A 24,438-nucleotide genomic window follows, 5' to 3' on the forward strand; every position below is an offset into this window, starting at 1 on the left:
GATATTGGGAGAAGAGGCTGCGAGCTGACCAGGTTCAGAAAGGGACAAGTTGTATGTTCCATCCTTGCCTTCGGTGGTTGTGCTGATTCCCAGGCTGCATTGTCTCATTGGCGAGGTGGCTGGAGAGGCAGGCTGAAGGCCATGAAGCTTCAAATGGCTTCCCCAGGGCCTCGAGGGAAGAGCATAAGCCCCAAGCTAGCAGGAGCTTGGCAGGGCAGCCAGTGCAGGTCCCCCCAAGGGTCTGCGTGCTGCAGGCCGTCCTGGCATTGGCTCCTTATTCTCTTGAGTCAGGTTCATCCAGGCAGAGCTAGCTCAGTTCAGTTCAGTCGCTCAGTCGTGTCCAACTCTCCGCAACCCCATGAATCACAGCACACCAGGCCTCCCTGTCCATCACCAACTCCCACAGTTTACCCAAACTCATGTCCATTGAGTCGGTGATGCCATCCAGCCATCTCATTCTCTGTCGTCCCCTTCTCCTCCTGCCCCCAATCCCTTCCAGCATCAGACTCTTTTCCAGTGAGTCAACTTTTCGCATGAGGTGGCCAAAGTATTGGAGTTTCAACTTCAGCATCAGTCCTTCCAATGAACACCCAGGATTGATTTCCTTTAGAATGGACTGGTTGGATCTCCTTGCAGTCCAAGGGACTCTCAAGAGTCTTATCCAGCACCCAGTTCAAAAGCATCAATTCTTCGGCGATCAGCTTTTTTCACAGTCCAACTCTCACATCCATACATGACCACTGGAAAAACCATAGCCTTGACTAGACGGACCTTGGTTGGCAAAGTAATGTCTCTGCTTTTTAATATTCTGTCTAGGCTGGTCATAACTTTCCTTCCAAGGAGTAAGCGTCTTTTAATTTCATGGCTGCAGTCAGCATCTGCAGTGATTTTGGAGCCCCAAAAAATAAAATCTGACACTGTTTCTCCATCTATTTCCCATGAAGTGATGGGACCAGATGCCATGATCTTCGTTTTTGGAATGTTGAGCTTTAAGCCAATTTTTTCACTCTCCTCTTTCACTTTCATCAAGAGGCTTTTTAGTTCCTTTTCACTTTCTGCCATAAGGGTGGTGTCATCTGCACTTCTGAGGTTATTGATATTTCTCCCAGCAATCTTGATTCCAGCTTGTGCTTCTTCCAGCCCAGCGTTCCTCATGATGTACTCTGCATACAAGTTAATAAGCAGGGTGACAATATACAGCCTTGATGTACTCCTTTTCCTATTTGGAACCAGTCTGTTTTTCCATGTACAGTTCTGACTGTTGCTTCCTGACCTGCATACAGGTTTCTCAAGAGGCAGGTCAGGTGGTCTGGGATTCCCATCTCTTTCAGAATTTTCCACAGTTTATTGTGATCCACACAGTCAAAAGTTTTGGCGTAGTCAATCAAGCAGAAATATAGATGTTTTTCTAGAACTCTCTTGCTTTTTCCATGATCCAGTGGATGTTGGCAATTTCATATCTGGTTCCTCTGCCTTTTCTAAAACCAGCTTGAACATCTGGAAGTTCACGGTTCACATATTGCTGAAGCCTGGCTTGGAGAATTTTGAGCATGACTTTACTAGCATGTGAGATGGGTGCAATTGTGCGGTAGTTTGAGCATTCCTTGGCATTGCCTTTCTTTGGGATTGGAATGAAAACTGACCTTTCCAGTCCTGTGGCCACTGCTGAGTTTTCCAAATTTGCTGGCATATTGAGTGCAGCACTTTCACAGCATCACCTTTTAGGATTTGAAGGCAATGGCAAGCCACTCCAGTACTATTGCCTAGAAAATCCCCTGGATGGAGGAGCCTGGTAGGCTGCGGTCCGTGGGGTCGCTAAGGGTCGGACACAACTGAGCGACTTCACTTTCACACATTGGAGAAGGAAATGGCAACCCACTCCAGTGTTCTTGCCTGGAGAATCCCAGGGATAGGGGAGCCTGGTGGGCTTCCGTCTATGGGGTCACACAGAGTCGGACACGACTGAAGTGACGCAGCAGCAGCAGCAACTGGAATTCCATCATCTCCACCAGCTTTGTTTGTAGTGATGCTTCCTAAGGCCCACTTGACTTCACATTCTAGGATGTCTGGCTCTAGGTGAGTGATCAGATCACACCATTGTGCTTATCTGGGTCATGAAGATCTTTTTTGTACAGTTCTTCTGTGTATTCTTGCCACCTCTTCTTAATATCTTCTGCTTCTGTTTGGTCCATACCATTTTTGTATTTATCAAGCTCATCTTTGCGTGAAATGTTCCCTTGGTATCTCTGATTTTCTTGAAAAGATCTCTAGTCTTTCCCATTCTGTTGTTTTCCTCTGTTTCTTTGCATTGATCACTGAGGAAGGCTTTCTTTTCTCTCCTTGCTATTCTTTGGAACTCTGCATTCAGATGCTTATATCTTTCCTTTTCTCCTTTGCTTTTCACTTCTCTTCTTTTCACAGCTATTTGTAAGGCCTCCTCAGACAGCCATTTTGCTTTTTTGCATTTCATTTCCATGGGGATAGTCTTGATCCCTTTCTCCTGTACAATGTCTCGAACCTCCGTCCATAGTTCATCAGGCACTCCATCTATCAGATCTAGTTCCTTAAATCTACTTCTCACTTCCACTGTATAATCATAAGGGATTTGATTTAGGTCATACCTGAATGGTCTATTGGTTTTCCCTACTTTCTTCAATTTAAGTCTGAATTTGGCAATAAGGAGTTCATAATCTGGGCCGCAGTCAGCTCCTGGTCTTGTTTTTTGCTGACTGTATAGAGCTTCTCCATAGTTGGCTGCATAGAATATAATCAATCTGATTTCGGTGTTGACCATCTGGTGATGTCCATGTGTAGAGTCTTCTCTTGTGTTGTTGGAAGAGGGTGTTTGCTATGACCAGTGCGTTCTCTTGGCAAAACTCTATTACTTTTGCCCTGCTTCATTCCGTGCTCCAAGGCCAAATTTGCCTGTTACTCCAGGTGTTTCTTGACTTTGTACTTTTTCATTCTAGTCCCCTATAAAGAAAAGGATATCTTTTGGGGGTATTAGTTCTAAAAGGTCTTGTAGGTCTTCATAGAACCGTTCAACTTCAGCTTCTTCAGTGTTACTGGTTGGGGCATAGACTTGGATTACCATGATGTTGAATGGCTTGCGTTGGAAACGAACAGAAATCATTCTTTCGTTTTTAAGATTGCATCCAAGTACTGCATTTTGGACTCTTTTGTTGACCATGATGGCTACTCCATTTCTTCTAAGGGATTGCTGCCCACAGTAGTAGATATCATGGTCATCTGAGTTAAATTCACCCATTCCAGTCCATTTTAATTCACTGATTCCTACAATGTCTACGTTCACTCTTGCCATCTCCTGTTTGACCACTTCCAATTTGCCTTGATTCATGGACCTAACATTCCAGGTTCCTAAGAAGTATTGCTCTTTACAGCACCGGACCTTGCTTCTATCACCAGTCACATCCACAACTGGGTATTGGTTTTGCTTTGGCTCCATCCCTTCATTCTTTCTGGACTTACTTCTCCACTGATCTCCAGCAGCATACGGGGCACCTACCGACCTGGGGAGTTCCTCATTCAGTATCCTATCATTTTGCCTTTTGATACTGTTCATGGGGTTCTCAAGGCAAGAATACTGAAGTGGTTTGCCATTCCCTTCTCCAGTGGACCACATTCCTATCAGACCTCTCCACCAGGACCCCACACGGCTTGGCTTAGTTTCTTTGAGTTAGATAAGGCTGTGGTCCTTGTGATCAGTTTGGCTAGTTTTCTGTGATTACGTTTTCAGTGTGTCTGTCTTCTGATGCCCTCTTGCAACACCTACCATCTTACTTGGATTTCTCTTACCTTGGACATAGGGTTATCTCTTCACGGCTGCTCCAGCAAAGCGCAGCTGCTGCTCCTTAGTTTAGACGAAGTCACCCCTCCTGACCTTGAACGTGGAGTAGCTGCTCTCGGCTGCGCTTCCTGCGCGGTCGGTCGCAGCCGCCACACTTCCCAAGCTAGCTGCTGCTGCTAAGTCGCTTCAGTCGTGTCCTACTCTGTGCAACCCCATAGATGGCAGCCCACCAGGCTCCCCCGTTCCTGGGATTCTCCAGGCAAGAACACTGGAGTGGGTTGCCATTTCCTTCTCCAATGCATGAAAGTGAAAGTGAAGTTGCTCAGTCAGTTCCGACTCTTCGCGACCCCGGAAGTGTAGCCCACCAGGCTCCTCCATCCATGAGATTTTCCAGGCAAGAGTACTGGAGCAGGGTGCCTTGCTTTTGCCTTGCCGTCCTGAGCTAGCTAGCCGGCTTCAAAGAGTTAGGTGCAACTCGGAGGTGAAAACATGTTTCCATGGCATATACACAGAAATAACCTTCAGTTCAGTTCAGTCAGGTCGCTCAGTTGTGTCCAACTCTCCGCGACCCCATGAATCACAGCACACCAGGCCTCCCTGTCCATCACCAACTCCCAGAGTTCACTCAAACTCATGTCCACAGAGTCGGTGATGCCATCCAGCCATCTCATTCTCTGTCGTCCCCATCTCCTCCCGCCCCCAACCTTTCCCAGCATCAGAGTCTTTTCCAGTGAGTCAACTCGTCGCACGAGGGGGCCAAAGTATTGCAGTTTCAGCTTCAGCAACAGTCCTTCCAATGAACACCCAGGATTGATCTCCTTTAGAATGGACTGGTTGGAACTCCTTGCAGTCCAAGGGACTCTCAAGAGTCTTCTCCAACACCAAAGTTCAAAAGCATCAATTCTTCGGCGATCAGCTTTCTTCCCAGTCCAACTCTCACATCCATACATGACCACGGGAAAAACCATTGCCTTGACTAGACGGACCTTGGTTGGCAAAGTAATGTCTCTGCTTTTTAATATACTATCAAGGTTGGTCATAACTTTCCTTCCAAGGAGTAAGCGTCTTTTAATTTCATGGCTGCAATCAGCATCTGCAGTGATTTTGGAGCCCAAAAAAATAAAGTCTGACACTGTTTCCACTGTTTCCCCATCTATTTCCCATGAAGTGATGGGACCAGATGCCATGATCTTCGTTTTTGGAATGTTGAGCTTTAAGCCAATTTTTTCACTCTCCTCTTTCACTTTCATCAAGAAGCTTTTTAGTTCCTCTTCACTTTCTGCCATAAGGGTAGTGTCATCTGCATATCTGAGGTTATTGATATTTCTCCCAGCAATCTTGATTCCACCTTTTGCTTCTTCCAGCCCAGCGTTCCTCATGATGTACTCTGCATATAAGTTAAATAAGCAGGGTGACAATATACAGCCTTGACGTACTCCTTTTCCTATTTGGAACCAGTCTGTTGTTCCATGTACAGTTCTGACTTTTGCTTCCTGACCTGCATACGGGTTTCTCAAGAGGCAGGTCAGGTGGTCTGGGATTCCCATCTCTTTCAGAATTTTCCACAGTTTATTGTGATCCACACAGTCAAAGGCTTTGGCATAGTCAATGAAGCAGAAATAGATGTTTTTCTGGAACTCTCTTGCTTTCTCCATGATCCAGCGGATGTTGGCAATTTGATCTCTGGTGCCTCTGCCTTTTCTAAAACCTGCTTGAACATCTGGGAGTTCACGTTTCACATATTGCTGAAGCCTGGCTTGGAGAATTTTGAGCATGGCTTTACTAGCGTGTGAGATGAGTGCAATTGTGCGGTTGTTAGAGCATTCTTTGGCATTGCCTTTCTTTGGGATTGGCTGGAAAAGGTCAGTCTTCATTCCAATCCCAAAGAAAGGCAGTGCCAAAGAATGCTCAAACTACCGCATATTGAGTGCAGCACTTTCACAGCATCATCTTTCAAGAATTGAAATAGCTCAACTAGAATTCCATCACCTCCACTAGCTTTGTTTGTAGTGATGCTTTCTAAGGCCTACTTGACTTCACATTCCAAGATGTCTGGCTCTAGGTCAGTGATCACGTTATCGTGACTATCTTGGTCGTGAAGATCTTTTTTGTACAATTCTTCTGTGTATTCTTGCCACCTCTTCTTAATATCTTCTGCTTCTGTTAGGTCCATACCATTTCTGTCCTTTATCGAGCCCATCTTTGCATGAAATATTCCCTTGGAATCTCTAATTTTCTTGAAGAAATACCCTTAGTCTCTGGATAAAGTCTCAAAAATTCCCAGTCCAGACTAAAATGACTTATTGCCTGTGTGCTACTGAAAAATAAAAATAGAGTATTAGTCTGACTTTAATCAAATTCCACAATGAAGGCACACTGCTTTGGAAAGTGCTGCCTTAGGAGATGGCACCCCACTCCAGTACTCTTGCCTGGAAAATCCCATTGACGGAGGAGCCTGGTAGGCTGCAGTCCATGAGGTCACAAGGAGTCTGACACGACTGAGCGATTTCACTTTCATGCATTGGAGAAGGAAATGGCAACCCACTCCAGTATTCTTGCCTGGAGAATTCCAGGGACGGAGGAGCCTAGTGGACTGCCATCTGTGGGGTCACACAGAGTCGGACACGACTGAAGCGACTCTAGTAGCAGCAGCAGTAGCAGCCTCAGGAGAAGATACAGGGTGTGTGTAAAAGAATGTTTCCAGAAAATACCAAGGGCACCAAACATGACCCCAGTTACTTTCCATGCCCCTCCATGCCCCAGGCAGGGGCGCTGCTTTCCCCAGCGGACTTGGGACGTGTCATGGTGCTCAGTGAGTGTGTCCAGGTGCCTCTTGAGCCCTCTGCTTCTGGCTTGTGAGTTTTGGATGTTTTCTTCAGGATCCTCTCCATTTGCCATTTCTCCTGCATCTCCTCGAAGGCCAACTGGACCAAGGTACCCTTGTCCTAGGCCACACTGCTTCTTGTTATATTTTGGCCACGCCCTGTGGCATGTGGGAGCTTACCGTCCTGACAAGGGTTTGAACCTGCACCCTTTGCATTAGAAGTTCAGAATCGTAATCACTGGACCACCAGGGAGGTCGCTCCTCGTTCTTTATACTCATTCCCGTCTCTTCCTCCAGTGTTGCCTTGTCTTTTTCCTGTTCCTTCTTTTTCTTGGTCACGCCGAGCTCTGCGATGCCTTTGAGACTCAAGAGCCCACTTTTGACCTGCTTGCCCGCCTCCATGGCACCTATTTGCAATCAGTACCACCTTTGCAGTTTTGATAAGTAGTGTCATGCTGGCTGTATAAAATGAGTTTAGAGGTCTTTGCTTTCTCTTTCACTTTACTCCATCACATGGGATGATTTAATGGCATGGGATGTCTAGTTTTGTTCCCTGCAATCTGGTGGAAATCACCTGAGATACTCTGTGGTGATTTGGTGGGGGGTTTAGATAGCTTTCTCCATTTCTTATTTGGTAATCCGTCTGTTTAAAATTGCTTTCTCCTTTTGAGTCAGTTTGGTGTTTTTTTTGTTTTCTTAGAACATTCTCCATTTCATCCATGTTTTCCAAATTATTTGCAATTATATTTCCTCAAAAAAACCATCTCTTGGATTTGTTTGTATGGACCTATGGTTCTGAAGTTAATTTCTGTTTTTATCTGTATTTCATATTCTGTTCTCTTTCCTGAAGTTACTTTTATTATTTCTCTACCCTGAAGACTGTAATATATGCTTTATTCACTTTTATTTTGTTGAGTATTGTAAGTCTTTATGGCTGTTATTTTCCTCTTGTACACTACCCATATACCCATTGATTCTGGTATGTTAGTCTTTATTCTGTAACTTTGGCTTAAGAATTGCATTGAAAAGTTCCTTATAGTTCCAGGTGATAGGAATTTCTGCTTATTGTCATGAATTTTGACTTTTATTACCTGTGATCAGAAAGTTTGTGTCAAAGTGTTTCCTTTAGGGGGGGATTGCTTTGAGATTTTTCTTGTGAGCCGTTATGTGGTAATTTCTGTTTAATTTCCCTGGGCGCTTGAAAGTATATGGCGTTCTGAACTTGAGTGAGAGTCAGAGTTCTCTGATTGGCCTTGCAGACCCTGTGTGACCTGGCCCTCCACTGCCTCTCATCTCATACCGTGCACCGTCTCAGTTACTGCACGCAGCCACACGTGTTCTTTGCTGGGGATTTCCATAGAGCTTCTCTTCTCCATCTAATTCTCGCTCGGATATCTCTAAAGTGAAGCATTTCTTCTTAGCACTGTTCAGTATCTAACACACATTTTTAATAACCACGCCCCCACCCCCACTCCTGAATATAAGCAAGGATTTTTTTTTTCTGTTGACTCACTGCTTTGTTTTTCTCATAATTTGGAGGCTCTGTAGTCTGTAGTTCTTTAAAGTTATTTTTGTTATAACTTTAGTATTTTATACTTTCAGTAATTTTAGTACTTCATTTCTTGAGTTATCACCTGTGGACTATGATTGATTGTGGAGGAAAAAATAAATCCGTATGCCTATTGTGTTCCCATCTCCCATCCTTCCCCTCTACCACAGGATTCAGGTGAATATATCAGTGGCAGTTGTTAAAAGGCTATTATAATTATAGCTGTTTTTATTACTTTGACTATATTGTGCTAAAATTATTGCCTAGTTCATCTGTTTTGAATAGTTCATCTGCTTTGAATTCATATTCCTTCCAGTATCAAAGAAGAGGAAATTGGGTACTTCCCTGGTGGTCCAGTGGCTAAGACTCCTCGCTTCCAATGCAGGGGGGCCCTGGTTCAGTCCCTGGTCAGGGAACTAGATCTCGCATGCTCCAACTAAGAGTTCACATGCTGCGACTAAAGATCCCACAAGCTGCAACTAATAGAGCCCTCGTTTTGCAACCAAGACCCAGCGCAGCCAAAAAATACATTCAAAAAACAAAAGCACGAACTATTTCTAAAAAAAGAAGAGGAAATCAGCAGACTTGCTGTTGCCTCCTAACATATGTTGTTAGGTCAGTTCAGTTCAATTCAGTTGCTCAGTCATATCCAACTCTTTGCGACCCCATGAATTACAGCACAGCAAGCCTCCCTGTCCATCACCAATTCCCAGAGTTCACCCAAACTCATATCCATCGAGTCGGTGATGCCATCCAGCCATCTCATTCTCTGTCGTCCCCTTCTCCTCCCACCCCCAGTCCCTCCCAGCATCAGAGTCTTTTCCAGTGAGTCAACTCTTCGCATGAGGTGGCCAAAGTATTGGAATTACAGCTTTAGCATCAGTCCTTCCAGTGAACACCCAAGACTGATCTCCTTTGGAATGGACTGGTTGGATCTCCTTGCAGTCCAAGGGGCTCTCAAGAGTCTTCTCCACCACCACAGTTCAAAAGCATCACTTCTTCGACTCTTAGCCTTCTTTATAGTCCAACTCTCACATCCATACATGACCACTGGAAAAACTATAGCCTTGACTAGACGGACCTTTGTTGGCAAAGTAATGTCTCTGCTTTTCAGTATGCTGTCTAGGTTGATCATAACTTTCCTTTCAAGGAGCAAGCATCTTTTAATTTCATGGCTGCAATCAGCATCCACAGTGATTTTGGAGCCCAGAAAATTGAAGTCAGCCACTGTTTCCCCATCTATTTGCCATGAAGTGATGAGACCGGATGCCATTTTCTCAGTTTTCTGAATGTTGAACTTTAAGTCAACTTTTTCACTCTCCTCTTTCACTTTCATCAAGAGGCTCTTTAGTTCTTCTTCACTTTCTGCCATAAGGGTGGTGTCATCTGCATATCTGAGGTTATTGATATTTCTCCTGGTAATCTTGATTCCAACTTGTGCTTCCTCCAGCCCAGCATTTCTCATGATGTACTCTGCATGTAAGTTAAATAAGCAGGGTGATAATATACAGCCTTGACGTATTCCTTTTCCTATTTGGAACCAGTCTGTTGTTCCATGTCCAAAGTTCTGTTGTTTCCTGCATACAGGTTTCTGTTGTTTCCTGCATACAGGTTTCTCAAGAGGCAGGTCAGGTGGTCTGGTATTACTGTCCTGTATATTAGTTCTTTTTATATTCTAGACTCCCCAAGACATTATAAACAGTGAGTATTAATTGAGATTTACCTTTTGAGTTGGTCTTCATGTCATCCTACATCATCTCCAAGTTCCTATCTTAGATGCTTTTACTTAGAAGAGTCCGTTTCGCATCATTTAATTTATATCTATTAGGAACATAATCCTTATTTTTAAGATTGTTTTATGTTTTAGATTGTTTGAAAGTATCTTTAATTCATCTTTACTTTTTTTTTTTAATCTTTTGAAGGATACTTTCACTGGGTGAAGAATTCTTTCAGAACTTTGAAGATATTTATGAAATTATTATTAATACTTTGTGACTGTATCATGACCTTTACAGTTTATCACTCAATAAACATATTTCTTTTAGCAGGCTTATGATCAGAAGAACATTAGGCGAAGAGTTTATGATGCTTTAAATGTGCTGATGGCAATGAACATAATTTCAAAGGAAAAAAAAGAAATCAAGTGGATTGGCCTGCCTACCAATTCTGCTCAGGAATGTCAAAACCTGGAGGTAAGTGAAGAAAATCTGTTGCAGATAGTGCTTTGCTTTATTTTACATCAGAGATGTTTTAATTTGGAAGTACAGTCACATAATATTAAAATATTCATAGCTATTTATTCATGCATAGTGTGCCTTTTTTTTTTTAAAGTCTCTGCTAGGTAGAATTTCAGAACTGGAAGGAGATTTTGAGAGGTCTAGTCTGACTGATGTCCTGATGAAACATGAAATGAAATGACTTGATTTTTTTTTTTCTCTTTTTTATTTTTTTGAGAACGTCTTTGTTTTATTCTAATTTGATTCTGAGCACTCTACTAATAAATTTTCATTGACTCGTGTACTGGAAATGATCTTGCTTGATGAAATACTTGCTGTATAGATCTGAAAGAATAGATTCAAGTTGTCTGTTTATTTCTTGTATTTGAACTTTTACCTTCAACTCTAGAATCAGTGGCAGGAGAATGGTATGGAATTTCCTTTAAATCTTTATCAGAATGGGTAGAATGTTCAGCTTACAAGAATTTGGGGTGATGTGTGCAAAAGCATGTTTTATTCTTTGAATTTCAATCATTATACAAAGTCTTTCCTAAATGAGCATGTGCCCTGACATATCATTTATAAATTGATTTGACATAATTTTACTGTCATATCCAAAAGGCTAACTGCAGCTTTAGATGTGACTGTGGTTGATTTCATGTTTTTCTTAGTCCCTTTTTTCCCCTAGCGAATCAAAAAATTTTGGTATTAATATACTTGTGGATGGAGGGAGAAAACCTGACAGTCATCAGAAATTATAAAATAATGTCATTCATGTGCTACAGTGGAAATGTCCTTTTTTCTTCTCCTGATAGAGTGAAATTTGAGGGTTATTTTAATTACCAGTAATATTAAGCAGGTATCAAAGCCTAAGTAAGCAAAAATCTCCTAACATCTCCCATGTGCTTAAATGAAGGATTATATGAGATTCCGATCCCAAGCAGCTTTCATTCTAATTGAGGAGAGCAGAAATGTAAAAAGGACTTAACCAAAATTGTGATGACTCCTGTGAAAGAAGTATGTACAGATTCTCTGGAAAAGGGGTATGGGGGGGGGGGCTTTACCAAAAGAAAAAAAAAAATCCCTGTGCTCAGTCATGAGGGAGGAGTTTGCCACGTGGTTTAGGGCAGGGAGGCAGAGACACTGCCCGGAATGAGGCAGGTTGAGGAAGGCTTATCCGCAGCTGGTTGTGCCCAGAGTACAGGCCAAAGAGAGGGTAGGTTCCTGGGTGTTAAGGAGTTGGAACCTGATCCTACGGACAGTAGGAACTGCTGGAGAAATACAGAGAAGAGGGCTGAGGGAGTGTAATCAAAAGGGTCAGTCTTCCAGTGGGTTGGAAGCTGGACTGACAGGAAGATGAGGAGGGAAAGTGGATCTGAGAGGGGCTGAGTTCTGGCCATGACCGTGAGGCTGGAGAATTGTTTTAGAGGCAGAATCAATACCACTTGGCCTGGTTAGATGCAAGGCCTGAGGGGCAGGTGGGAGCTGCTCTGTGAGCAGTGTCAGATGCTGGGGAAAACCTCAGTAGCATCTTTTCACATGTGAAAGAGCACACAGATCTTACAGTGGATCTTAAGTGTTTTGGGGTTCAAGTGGTTATGATTAGAGAAACCATGAGAGAAACTCCTGGTAGAGATTAGATGGGGAGCAAGTAAGAAAGATGCTGTTGGAGTAGACAAGAAAGATGATATTAGATGTCATTGGCTTTTGCCCAAAGACACAGTGAGGAACTCCTCTACAAGGATATTCCAGACCTTAATGTATGTTTTCTAGGTATTTGTGAAGTTGAGGAAAACAGTAGTTGGTTGAAGCTAGGAAATTTGTCCCATAACCATGTCTCTTACTGCAGGTAGGAACTACGTATTGAATACGTAGGAGCCCTGTATTAGCATCTGTGCCTGTTTAAAAGAGAGGATAGTAAGAAAATGCTCTAGGAACTGTCTTCCCTTTTGGATCAGTGGTTAGGACTCCGTGCTTTCAGTGTGGAGAGTGTGAGTTTGATCCCTGGTCAGGGAATTAAAATCCCACAAGTCGCACTAAAAAAAGCAGTTAAACGGAGATCTTAAATGAGATCTTATCTCATTATGGGAGGTTCATAGAGCAAAGCAATTAATAATGGGATCTCTGAAACCAGGTGGCTTTGATTCAAATCCTGGCTCTTGCCATCCACCAGTGGTGTGACCTTGGACAGATTCTTCACCCTCTGTGCCTCCATTTCTTTATTGCAAAGAGGTTAACAACTGTACTTAAGTCTAGGGTTTTGTGAAGACGAATTAAGAGACGGTATGTCCATTGCTCAGGTGATCGCTGACACATAGAGCAGGTATTCACCAAGTGTTGGCTGTGACTCTGATTGGAAATCCCGTGGACGGAGGAGCCTGGTAGACTACAGTCCTTGGGGTCGCAAAGAATCGGACATGACTGAGCGACTTCACTTTCACTTTTTCAAGTGTTAGCTGTGACTCTGATTGGTGCTTGTGAAATAAATAGAGCCAGTCCCACAGATCAAGTGTTCATTAGGGGGATGGATGTCATTTGATGGCGATTTCTACAATTCTGCTCTCTTGCCTGCTTGCTTACCTGAGCTCGGAAGGTGGAATCTACCTTTATTGGTGTCAGTAGTCAAATAGGTTGCCTGTCTTTAAGGAAAATTCTTGATGTCTCAGAACTGGGACCTGAAAAGTGAGCAGCATTTTCTACTCTACATGCTCATGCTATTCTGTAACCTGTGTTTTAAAGATAGAGAAGCAGAGGCGGATAGAACGGATAAAGCAGAAGCGGGCCCAGCTTCAAGAACTTCTCCTGCAGGTAAAGAAGCTGGGATGTGTTCACTACCTTCTCTGCATGTGTTCTGCTTCTCCCCTGACTTGCTCTGAGTCCGTGTTTTCTACTTTGGGTGGGGCTTCAAATACCTGATGGGGCTGCACTAGCTCATCGTCCCCAAGGCCCGAGCTCATGACTCTCCACACGATCTGCCTTTAAGATGGTCCATCCCAGGGAAGTTTGGGGGAGAATGGATACGTATATATGTATGGCTGAGTCCCTTTTCTGTCCACCTGAAACTATCACAATGTTGTTAATCAGTTGTACTTCAATATAAAATAAAAAGTTAATTAAGAAGATGGTCCCATCTCGCCATCATCTGGGGCCTCATGGCAGCTCTAATGTGGTACATATTACTCAACAGTTTATTTTTTACTTTTATTCCTACTCTGAGCAGAAATTATTTTAGCCCTTATTTGGAATATGAAGGAGAAAGGCTAATTAAATTTTAGGTGTTTTGAGTAAAAACGGGCTTCCCTGGTGGCTCAAGTGGTAAAGAATCTACCTGCAATGCAGTAGACCCTGGATTGGGAAGATCCCCTGGAGAAGGGAATGACTACCCACTCTAGTAAAATAATCGGATCCACCAGTAATGTTAATACTTATTATCCATGGATGACATTATGACATATTCAGCTCTGTAGCAATACCTAAACTTACAATGCAATTCCATTTAGGAAAATTAAATTTTACAGTGTAATGTAGATCCCTGTATTTCTACCTTTTAAAATAATTGTCTAGAATTTGGGTAATATAAAAAATAGAGGCTTTGTAGAAAAATCACGTGAGGTAAAATCTCAGGGTAGATGGGCTTTTTTTTTTTTAACCTACTTTTGGTCATTTCAGTTGGTGGAGAAATTTATTTTGAGCAGTACACCTGGACACTTTTAAACCAATCAGAAAAACTTTTTAAAATGAGCCAACAAGTCTTTGTACTTTTGTTTTTAATCAGCAAAATGTCTTTATATGAAAAGCTTTCAGCCAATCATAAAACCCATTTTGATTTGAGCAACCATAGGTCCTATTTCCTATTTCTGGAGAAGGAAATGGCAACCACTCCAGTGTTCTTGCCTGGAGAATCCCAGGGACGGCGGACCTTGGTCGGCTGCCATCTATGGGGTCGCACAGAGTTGGACACGACTGAAGAGACTTAGCAGCAGCAGCAGCAGGTCCTATTTCATTTCTGATATAGTCCACTTTTCAGAAATAAAGGGAGCAATAAGTTACCAAATAATTGTAACAGGTTTTTTTTGTTTTTTTTCTCCCCCTTAAAATACTCACTTTGTCTCATGGACAGAATATGTTAAGTATTCCTACGTATTCCAGATTTTTGTTTTTCCTTTCTTGATCCTTATTTTTTGTTTGTTTTTTCATATTCGAATACACATCAGAGCGGCAGGAACAGACTATTAGCTGTGTGTGGTCTAGAAGGGCAGGGTGGGAGGAAGCCGGCAGGGACAGGGGAGCAAGCCGCAGGTGGAGCAGAGCCCCCAACACAGAAAGCCTCCAGGATGATGCTCCGTCCTCCTCAGGCACCTCTATTTCTTGCTCTCCCATGTCTGTGTCCCATACTGACCCTTGTGAGACCTCCCTGAGGAGCTCCCTCCAGAGCCAGTCTCATGTATTTTTCATATTGGATTTCCAAAGTAGGTTTTGTATGAAAAGAGCACTCTGTAGCTTTAAAAAACAAAAAACTTGAAAGCTGACAGTTTATTCCTGTGCTCCTCCCTGGACAGCTCTGCTTCCTGAGAGACCTTCGCCCCCACCCCACCACCACCACCCCACCCCCTACCCCCGTCAGCTTCCCTGGCTGCCTCTCTGGCCTCCGTCTCGGCAGCATCTGCAGTGTTTCCCTCCCAGCTCACAGCCCCCAAAACCCTGTGCTTGGCCCTTCTTAGATTTCCTCAGAGCTCTCATGGAACATTTGGGGGCTCCGTTTTTGGCATGTTATTATGAAAACCTGTTTATCAGCGTGTCCGTAATTATCTGTTATTCAGAAAGACTTGTGCTGGGCCAGATCGCCCTCATATATGTGGGCTTTCCCATCCCTAGACGACCAGTACAAAGAATGGACCAGAGGACTTCCCTGGCAGTCCAGTGCTGAAGACTTCGGGCTTCCATTGCAGGGGGTGTGGGTTCCATCTTCAGTCCCTGGTCAGGGAACTGAGATCCCACATGCCTCTCGGTATGGCCGGAAAAAAAAAAAAAATGACCTGGAATATTTTTCCCCTTTCTACAATGAACATTGCATGTTTTTTTTTTTTAAGTCCTAAATTTCTTTTTCTCTTCTGTCTCAAACCAAATATTTGCAGATTTCAAGCCAGGCACAACCTAGCTGTCAACATTTATAAAAGCAGGTCTCTCTGAACAGTGAAACAAAACACAAAATATAACTGAAAACAACTACTTCTAGTCTCCTGGTAGACATACAGCTTATTTCCTCCCAGTGTTTCCTTTTTCTTTCTTTCAGCAAATTACTAAGTTGTCACAGAAAGTACAGTAACCAAGTCGTCCCTGAACACAAATAATTTACCTCTCTGTGGCTAAGCTAGCTTAATTTTCTAACTAGTGAATGTCACAACTGCTGACATCACATGACCCAGGTCACTTTTACTTACATGCCACCTCTTCTCTTGGTCATGTAAGAGAGGAATGGTGTGAGTAGATTCTACCCACAGATGATCCAGATGTCCTACTTTTATCTGTATCATTGTCCCTTCCAACCCTTAAACTTTTCCAGAGCTACTAATGCAGAGCAAAATGAATGTCTAAATATACCTAAAGCTGTTTATCCTCTGAAATAAATGTTAATAAGCCTGCAAGAGAACAAAAGGCTAAAGATAAATCAAATGGCAACAACCAAGGAAATCAGTTTAAAACAAATGGGGTGATTTTTCTTTTTACTCTCAAAATAACATTGCATGTATATTCACAGCTCTTTTCCCAAGAACAGTCTTTGATGCTATTAAATGTGCACAGATAGAACAGTGAGTCATAAATATGTAAGAACTTTTACTTACCACTGTTTATATTTCTGCCTCTACCGAGGCCCTAGACCACAGAGCTAGGCCAAGTATGGGCTGTCTCCAGGATGTGTTTTCTAGAAGAGTAAGATAGCCAGGTGGAGGTATTCAAACATATAATTTTTCTGAGTTTTATAGTTTCAGCATATTTTTCCTCGATAGTAAATGAGCTAAGCGTTGAATATAATTGCCTTAGTTCATTAGCAGCAGAAAATAACAAATTAGTAAGTATGACTCAAGTAATGTTTGGTAATGAATGGTGTTGACAGTGATGGTTCTAGACACACTGTCAGGGCTAGAATAAATTGGTGTCCCTTCTGTTTTGTGCATTTTAAAGGAGTAAAAGTTTGCTTTTCAGGGAGCTAGCACCCAACCATTTTAAGACAACATAAATTTTAATCAAACTTCAGTTAAGGCCCAGGACCTAAAATAAACACTGCTCAGATAAAGTTGCTAAAACATAGAAAATAACTTCAATGCATCACTACTGGGTGGCCAGAGGGAACAAGCTGATCGAAGGGATGCAAGGCTCTGACTTTAACAGCTCTTTTAACCAGTATCTGTTCCGCAAGCAGATAAAAGACTTCACTGTGCAAGGTCTTTCTACCTGTGGAATTCTGCGATACATTTGCCTTATTTAAAAGAAGGTGGTAGGGTCACTTTCTTTGGCTTTTGAGTAATGGTTATAGCTTAAAGGCAGTAGCAAGATTCAGTGCAAAGATTCAGTCCTTTACATACCTTATAAATCAGTGCTAAGCCTCAGGTTCCTCTTCTGAAAGATGTCAGCTGGGGAGGGGCTTGGACCAGATTCCAAACAATGCCCTATAGATGCTTAGAAGTTCTGTGAAGGAGCCCAAAGGGTGAATGAGGGCAGAGCTGTCAGGGCTCAGGACTCAGCCTCAGTGCAGCCAGCAAGAGCAAGGCTGTGTTCATCTGTTTTATAAACAGTGGGTGTCCCAGAAGATTTCACTTGAAGAAAGGGTTCTGAGGCTTTGTATAGTTTGTATGTTTCTGGGCTGAATGATCTAAGAGATGCATTTAACCCTAAATCCTCAGGAGTCTGTATTAGTTAAATGGAAAATAAGTCCACTTTTGCTGTATCACTCATGCTGAGAAGAGTTGCAGGTATCACTCTCTCTGATTTGTAAGATCCTTTTTCTATGGATGATGGAAACTGTGGGCCCCGTTATTTGTATTAGGATATGTTCTGTTCAGTTCAGTTCAGTTGATTAGTTGTGTCCGACTCTTTGCGACCCCATGAATCACAGCACACCAGGCCTCCCTGTCCATCACCAACTCCCGGAGTTCACCCAAACTCATGTCCATTGAGTCGGTGATGCCATCCAGCCATCTCATTCTCCGTCGTCCCCTTCTCCTCCTGCCCCCAATCCTTCCCAGCATCAGAGTCTTTCCCAGTGAGTCAACACTTTGCATGAGGTGGCCAAAGTATTGGAGTTTCAGCTTTATCATCAGTCCTTCCAGTGAACACCCAGGATTGATCTCCTTTAGAATGGATATGTTAGATACCATTTAAATAAATATTTTTTGCCCTTGAAATGTATTTCTTGAGTTAGATCATTCTGATGTTTTTCCTTAAATGTTTAATTTTAATCAACTCATAGGTGGGAGGTCTCTTTAAATGCTCTAATTTTAAACTATATTTTAGATGTACTTAATTCATTTAGTTCCAACTCACTTATCCACGTTAAATGACTGTATGTTTTTGTTGATCCTTACAGCAAATCGCTTTCAAGAACCTGGTACAAAGAAATCGGCAAAATGAACAGCAGAACCAAGGCCCTCCAGCTCTGAACTCCACCATTCAGCTGCCGTTCATAATCATCAACACAAGCAGGAAAACAGTGATAGACTGCAGCATCTCCAGTGACAAGTAAGTGGAGAACCGGTGGCAGCAGGCACGGCAGCCTTCTTCTGTTGGACGCGATTCCCGTCATTTGTAACATCATCCGACTCCCTTGGGCCTCATGCAGCAACTCCTCAGACAAGAGTGCTGTCATCTGCTAGTGCTTGCTTCCTTCTTCAGCTTCCACGTCCCCCTCTTGGGCCTGGCACTGTGCTGTTTGTGCTGGAGACATAGCGGTGCCCAAGCTGGAACGTGCATGTTTGCACGCACAGATGAGATAGGTGGGCAAGTCACTGCAGTAAAGTAGAGCATCAGTGAGCGTCCGGGACATGGTAGGTTCACCAAGTTCACTGTGCATTGTCACGTTTACGGTGGAGAGAGTTGAGCTCTGCATGTGGCACTAAAGCAGTTTTTCATTTTTTTTTTTTGCTATATCGTAGTTGAGCCGTGCTTCTGTTTATAATGAATGGACACAAAAGCACTAGGTGAAAAATAAAAGTACTCGATGGCGTTCTCTGCTTGCTTGCTTTCTTATTATCTTATACCTTGCAGTTTGCACCTTTTAACCACTTTTATTCATTTCACTCACCACTCCCCCCCCAACCCTCACCCCACCCTGCCTCTGGCAGCCACCAGTCTATTCTCTGCATCTGTGAGTTTGGTTTTTGAGAACCAAGGTCTGTCATCTGTGTTGTTGCAAATGGCAGGATTTCCCTCTCTTATGATCTGTTGTCCATTGTCTTTTTTTTTAATGGTCTGTTGTCTTAAGTACATCAGTTTTTTAATCCACTTATCTGATGATAGACACAGGGTTTTTTCCCACGCCTCGACTATTGCAAGTCATGCTGTAGTCACTGAACATGGGAGTGCAGATGTCTTTTCAGGATGCTTATTTCATTTCCTTCAGATACATATACCCAGAAGTGGGATTGCTGGATTATATGATAGTTCTATTTTTAAATTTTTGAGAAGCCTCCATACTGTTTTCCAGTGGTGTACCAGTTTACATTCCCACCAACATGTTTTTCATTTTAATAAGATTGATGGTAATAGCAATATATTTCTATTATCATAGTAAGTGAGAAATAGTAGTTTTCAAAATACAGTTTATTTGTAACTGATTTTATCCTTCACGAAAACAGTAGTGCTCTTCAGACTGTGAATCAGTATTGAGGTAGTTGAGGGCATAGGATGCAGAGTGAGACAGAAGGAAATGTGGAGTGTTGGCTCCCCCAAGCAGCTGCTCTAAAGCTTTGTCTGAAAAACAAATGGGGATGATACCGGGGCTCTGTCACTTCCTTAAATAAGGTAATGCCTCTCAAAGATCTGACTCCTGGAAAGTGCTTTATAAATATTAGCTGCTATTCCAAGGAGTCACCATGTAACTTATCATCCAAATTGGGATACATCTGAGACCAAAAGAGGGCTCGGTAATCACATCAGTGCAGAGGCACAGCCCAGGACTGTCCCAGGCCCAGAACTGCTGGGCTCCTTGGAGCTACTGCTCTGCTGTGGAGTTTGCCCTCCCTGGTTTTTCCCACTCTTTTTCTTGGCAGTGTTGCTTCCCTGACTTGACTGTGTACGGAGATCATGGGTTACTTAAATAAGAAGGCACCAAAAAAAGAGGAAGAGAAACAACAGGGATTTCTGAAGTATTTGATAATTAGTTTGCTGGTTTATAAAAGTCATAAGGCACTAGCACAGGGGGCAGTAAATGATAGCTATGTATGTTAGTATTCGCACACTTTAAATTCTTGACAGAAACCTGTGTCTACAACGACTTGTCACATAGGCTTATAAATCCGAGACTTACAGAGAATGGCTAATGTATTTTTGGGAAAAATAAACTGTTAGATTTCTAGTTACTCTCTCTAGTTAGCCTCTTGTTTGTTAAGTAAGTAAGTAAAATTGCTCAGTCGTGTCCGACTCTTAGCGATCCCATGGACTGTAGCCTACCATGCTCCTCTGTCCATGGGATTTTCCAGGCAAGAGTACTGGAGTGGGTTGCCATTTCCTTCTCCAGAGGATCTTCCCAACCCAGGGATTAAACCCGGGTGTCCCACATTGTAGGCAGACGCTTTACCGCCTGAGCCACCAGGGAACATTACTAAAATTCTCTACTTCGGTTAGTCTTTGAAGTTTTAAAGAGAGGCAGGAGAGTCTGGGGACCAGAGACCTAGGAGGATTAAGGATCCTCTTCCTTCTCAGGTGGTTATTGACTCCTGTCCTTTCCTCGCCCTCCCCCAACTGGTGTAAAGGAGGCTCTGAGCTGCTTACAGGGGCTTGATATTCAAGGTGGGGTGCAAGTATGACCTTTTGCTTTAAATGACAAATTTTACTCTGATCTAAGATCTCAGAATTTCATGACAGTATAAGTCCACCACTGTCCCGGCCCATTCACCTGTCCTCTGTCTCCAAAGCTCCTGGCGACGTTGCTCCAAGCGTAGCCTGGGAGCCAGGAGGACCATTTCTTCCTACAGTGGCCTCTTTATTGAAAGCCTTTGCCAGGCAGCTGGACGTCCTGATTTGACACTTTTCAAAAACATTTGGAAACGTGCTATGTGTTATATGTGACACTTTTTTCTTAGGGCATTTTTACTCCTGAGACCCTCACGACAGGGTTTAGGGTTTGGTTAGTTTGTAAAAAGCCTTCCATTTTTGGCTCGTCTAAGGTGTGGGCTTCCCTGGTGGCTCAGAGGTTAACGCATCTGCCTCCAATGCGGGAGACCCGGGTTCGATCCCTGGGTCGGGAAGATCCCCTGGAGAAGGAAATGGTAACCCACTCCAGTATTCTTGCCTGGAGAATCCCATGGATGGAGAAGCCTGGTAGGCTACAGTCCATGGGGTCGCAAAGAGTCGGACACGACTGAGCGACTGAACAGAACAGAACAGAAGGTGTGATGTGGCTAATACTTGACTCATGAAAATGAAGTAAGCATCCAAAATGCTTTTTCCTCAACCCGAGTAGGCCAACTCATGGTAGGAAAGTTAGGTACTAAATTGGAAAGGCTTTCTTTGTGTATGTTTTTTTCTCCTAGTGACTTCTTTGCTTGATTTACTTGCTTTTATTGACATATACTCAACATACAGTATTGCATTAGTTTCAGGTATATAACATAGTGATTTGACATTTGCATCCATTACAAAATGGTCACCATGATAAGTCTAGTAACCACCTGTCCCTGTACAAACTTATTACAATATTATTGGCCATATTCCTTATGCTGTATATATCCCCAGGCGCTTACTTTATAATTGAAGGTTTGTAGCTTTTAATCCCCTTTACCTGTTTCTCCTACTGCCTTCAGCCTCTCCCCTCTGGCAATTGCTCATTTGTTCTCTAGAGTCTATTCTTATTTGTTTTGGTTTTTTAGATTCCACATATAAATGAGATTATGTGATATTTGTCTTTCAGTCTGGTTTATTTCATTTAGCATGATGCCTTCTAGATCTATATATATCGTTCCAAATGGCAAGGTTTTTTTATGGCTGAGCAGTACTATCCCCCTGTGTGTATGTATACATACCATCTGTATTCATTCTTCTATTGATGGACTCTAAAGTTGCTTCCATATCATGGCTATTGTAAATACTTCAATGAATGCTGAGTGTAACCTTTTCAAATTAGTGTTTTTGTTTTCTTTGGGTAAATACTTGGAATTGCTGGATAATATGGTAGTCCTATTTTTAATTTTTTCGAGGAAGCCTCCGAACTGTTTCCCATAGTGGCTGCACCGGTTTATGTTCCCAGCCCAAGTGTAGGAGAGTTGCCTTTGCTTCACGTCCTTGCCAGTGTTTGTTCTGGGTTGTCCTTTTGGTGTTAGCCATTCTGACAGGTGTGAGATGATACTTCACTGTGGTTTTGATTTGTATTTCTCACATGATTAGTGATGGTGAGCAGTTTTTCATGTGTCTCGTGGCCATCTGTACATCTGCTTTGGGAAAAAGTCTGTTTGGAAAGGCTTCCTTAATATTTTATGTTTTATGACAAAGCTATAGACAACTTTGAAAAATACTGGATTTAGACCAAAATTCCTGTCTCCAGTTTGCCACAGCTTAATGAGGGCTGGAATGTAGGACTCCTGTTGCCCGTCACAGGAAAGTTGTTTTAATCGGGAAAACAGTTGATTTGAGATGTCATTCTTCTGAATCCAGCAGAATGACTCACTGCCCTAAACGGTAACAATCTCTAGTACTGTAGCTGAGCTTAGGCCCTCATGCTTTCATTGAATATACAGAGTACAACACTCTTCAGTCCTCCCCAACACCACAGAAACCCCTCACTAACTCTGTTTCCTGATACAGGTTTGAATATCTTTTTAATTTTGACAACACCTTTGAGATTCATGATGACATAGAAGTGCTGAAGCGAATGGGGATGTCCTTCGGCCTGGAGTCAGGCAAGTGCTCCTTGGAGGATCTGAAAATTGCTAAGTCACTGGTGCCAAAGGCTTTAGAAGGCTATATAACAGGTATGTTAACTAACGCAGTCAATGTGGTCCTTGATTAAATGTCAGACCCTAACTCGCTAACACCTTTCTCCTAGAAAATTAGCGCCCACTATCTGCCCCCTGTCAATTCTGTTCCCTTACCCTGAATGTAACCTCTCGAATTTCTTATGTATCACCACTTTTCTTTAGAGATGCAGACACAAAAAAATACAATGAGCTGGCAATAATTTATTATTTAGTTTTGTCTAATTCTCACCTTTATAGAAGTGGAACCAAAGTGATATATTCTTTGGTGATTTGACTTTTCACTCAACAACATGTTCTTTAGATTCATCCACAGGATTTCATGTAGCTGTAATTGATGCATTTTTACTGCTGCGTGGAATTCCAGCATGGGGATGAAGCACAGTTTATTTGTTCATTTTACTGATGGTAAACCTTTAATTTTGTTTCCCGTCTCTTGATATTTAAACAGTGCTACTTTGGACATCCCCATTACTGTTTCTCGGCGACTGTGTGCTTGTATCTATGAGTGAGATTGCTGGGTCCGAGGCAGGTCCATCTTTATCGTTACCAGATGATGCCATGGCTTTCCAACTTGATTTTAACGCGATACACTCACACCCACAGAGTGGAAGTGTTCTGTCTTCCCAGGCAGGTGGATGTGAACTGGTATCATTATTTTTTAAATTGAGATTTAATTCCCATACTATATGATACACCAGTTTAAAGTGTACAGTTCAGTGATTTTTAGCATATTTACAAGGTTTTGTAGTCATGACCATTATCTAATTATGATTTTATCACCCCAGAAATTCCACGTGCGTTGGCATTCCCTCCCACCCCCCTGACCCCCCATTCTTCCCAGCATCTGGCAACCACTAATGTATTTCCTGACACTGTGGATTTGTCTATTCTGGACCTTTCATGTAAATAGAATCTTACACTAATGTAGCCTTGGCGACTAACTTGTTTAGCATGATGTTTTCAAAAATCATCAGTGAATCAGTACTTCACCCCATTTCGTGGATGATACCACATTTTCTTTATCCGTTCGTTAGCTCACATATTGGGATTGTTTTCACTTTTTGGCTGTTATGCTGCTGTAAACATTGTACATGCTTCCGTGTGAACTTAAGTTTTTGCTGCCATTGGGTGTATACCGAGCAGTGGGATTGCTGGGTCAAATGGTAACTATATTTAGCGTTCTGAAAGTGCCGAACTATTTCCCAAAGCAGTTGTAGCATTTTACAATCCTACCAGCAATGTATGAGGGTTCTGATTTCTCCATATCCTTCTCAACACTTGTTCATTTTATTTTATTACCACCACGCTAGTGAAAGTGAAATGGTATTTCACTGTGGTTTCGATTTGCATTTCCCCAATGACTGCTGATGGTGAGCATCTTCTCATATGCTAATTGACTATTTGTGAATTTTCCTTGAAGAATTGTCTATTCAGATCCTTTGACCATTTTAAAACTGGGTTATCTTCATTATAAGAGTACACTTGAACGCAGAAACACTTTGTCTTACATGTCCTAAAATTCAAATTTTCAATAATTAAGAAATCTTTATGATTATAATTCTTAAAACTATGGTATATTGTGCACATATAATTTGGGTATATAGACACAAGCGTTCTTTTACCTTTTTTGCCAATTTCCTTCATTTATAAGTATTACTACCTGCAATTTCATACTGTATCTTAAAGGCACTTTAATATTAGCTCTAAGGATTATTAAGCCAGATGTAAGCAGTTGCTGCTGTTTTATGGTTTTAGCCACAGCACAGGAGCCTGGATTGCGATTCAGTTTTCACTGCATTTAGTGCATAACTTCACACCACACGCTTCCTGTCTGACCCCTCTTCTCGCCCCTC

General features: G+C 42.5%; 1 protein-coding gene across 14 annotated transcripts in view; it reads left to right on the top strand.

The window, feature by feature from the left end:
* Nucleotides 1-24,438, top strand: part of TFDP2 (transcription factor Dp-2) — a 194,476-nt gene that overhangs the window by 161,677 nt on the left and 8,361 nt on the right. For 12 of the 14 annotated variants that reach the window (XM_055412519.2, XM_055412470.2, XM_055412462.2 and 9 more), the window contains 4 exons: nucleotides 10,227-10,373; nucleotides 13,137-13,205; nucleotides 17,983-18,134; nucleotides 22,413-22,579. In XM_055412519.2, coding sequence (XP_055268494.1) covers nucleotides 10,227-10,373; nucleotides 13,137-13,205; nucleotides 17,983-18,134; nucleotides 22,413-22,579 — 535 coding nt within the window. The remainder of the gene's footprint in view (nucleotides 1-10,226; nucleotides 10,374-13,136; nucleotides 13,206-17,982; nucleotides 18,135-22,412; nucleotides 22,580-24,438) is intronic. The other 2 variants (XM_055412504.2, XM_088840113.1) reach the window with 1 other exon arrangement.

The sequence above is a fragment of the Moschus berezovskii genome, chromosome 1, assembly GCF_049115385.1.
Source record: "Moschus berezovskii isolate FMDL1 chromosome 1, NW_MosBer_1.0, whole genome shotgun sequence".
NCBI classification, from domain to species: domain Eukaryota; kingdom Metazoa; phylum Chordata; class Mammalia; order Artiodactyla; family Moschidae; genus Moschus; species Moschus berezovskii.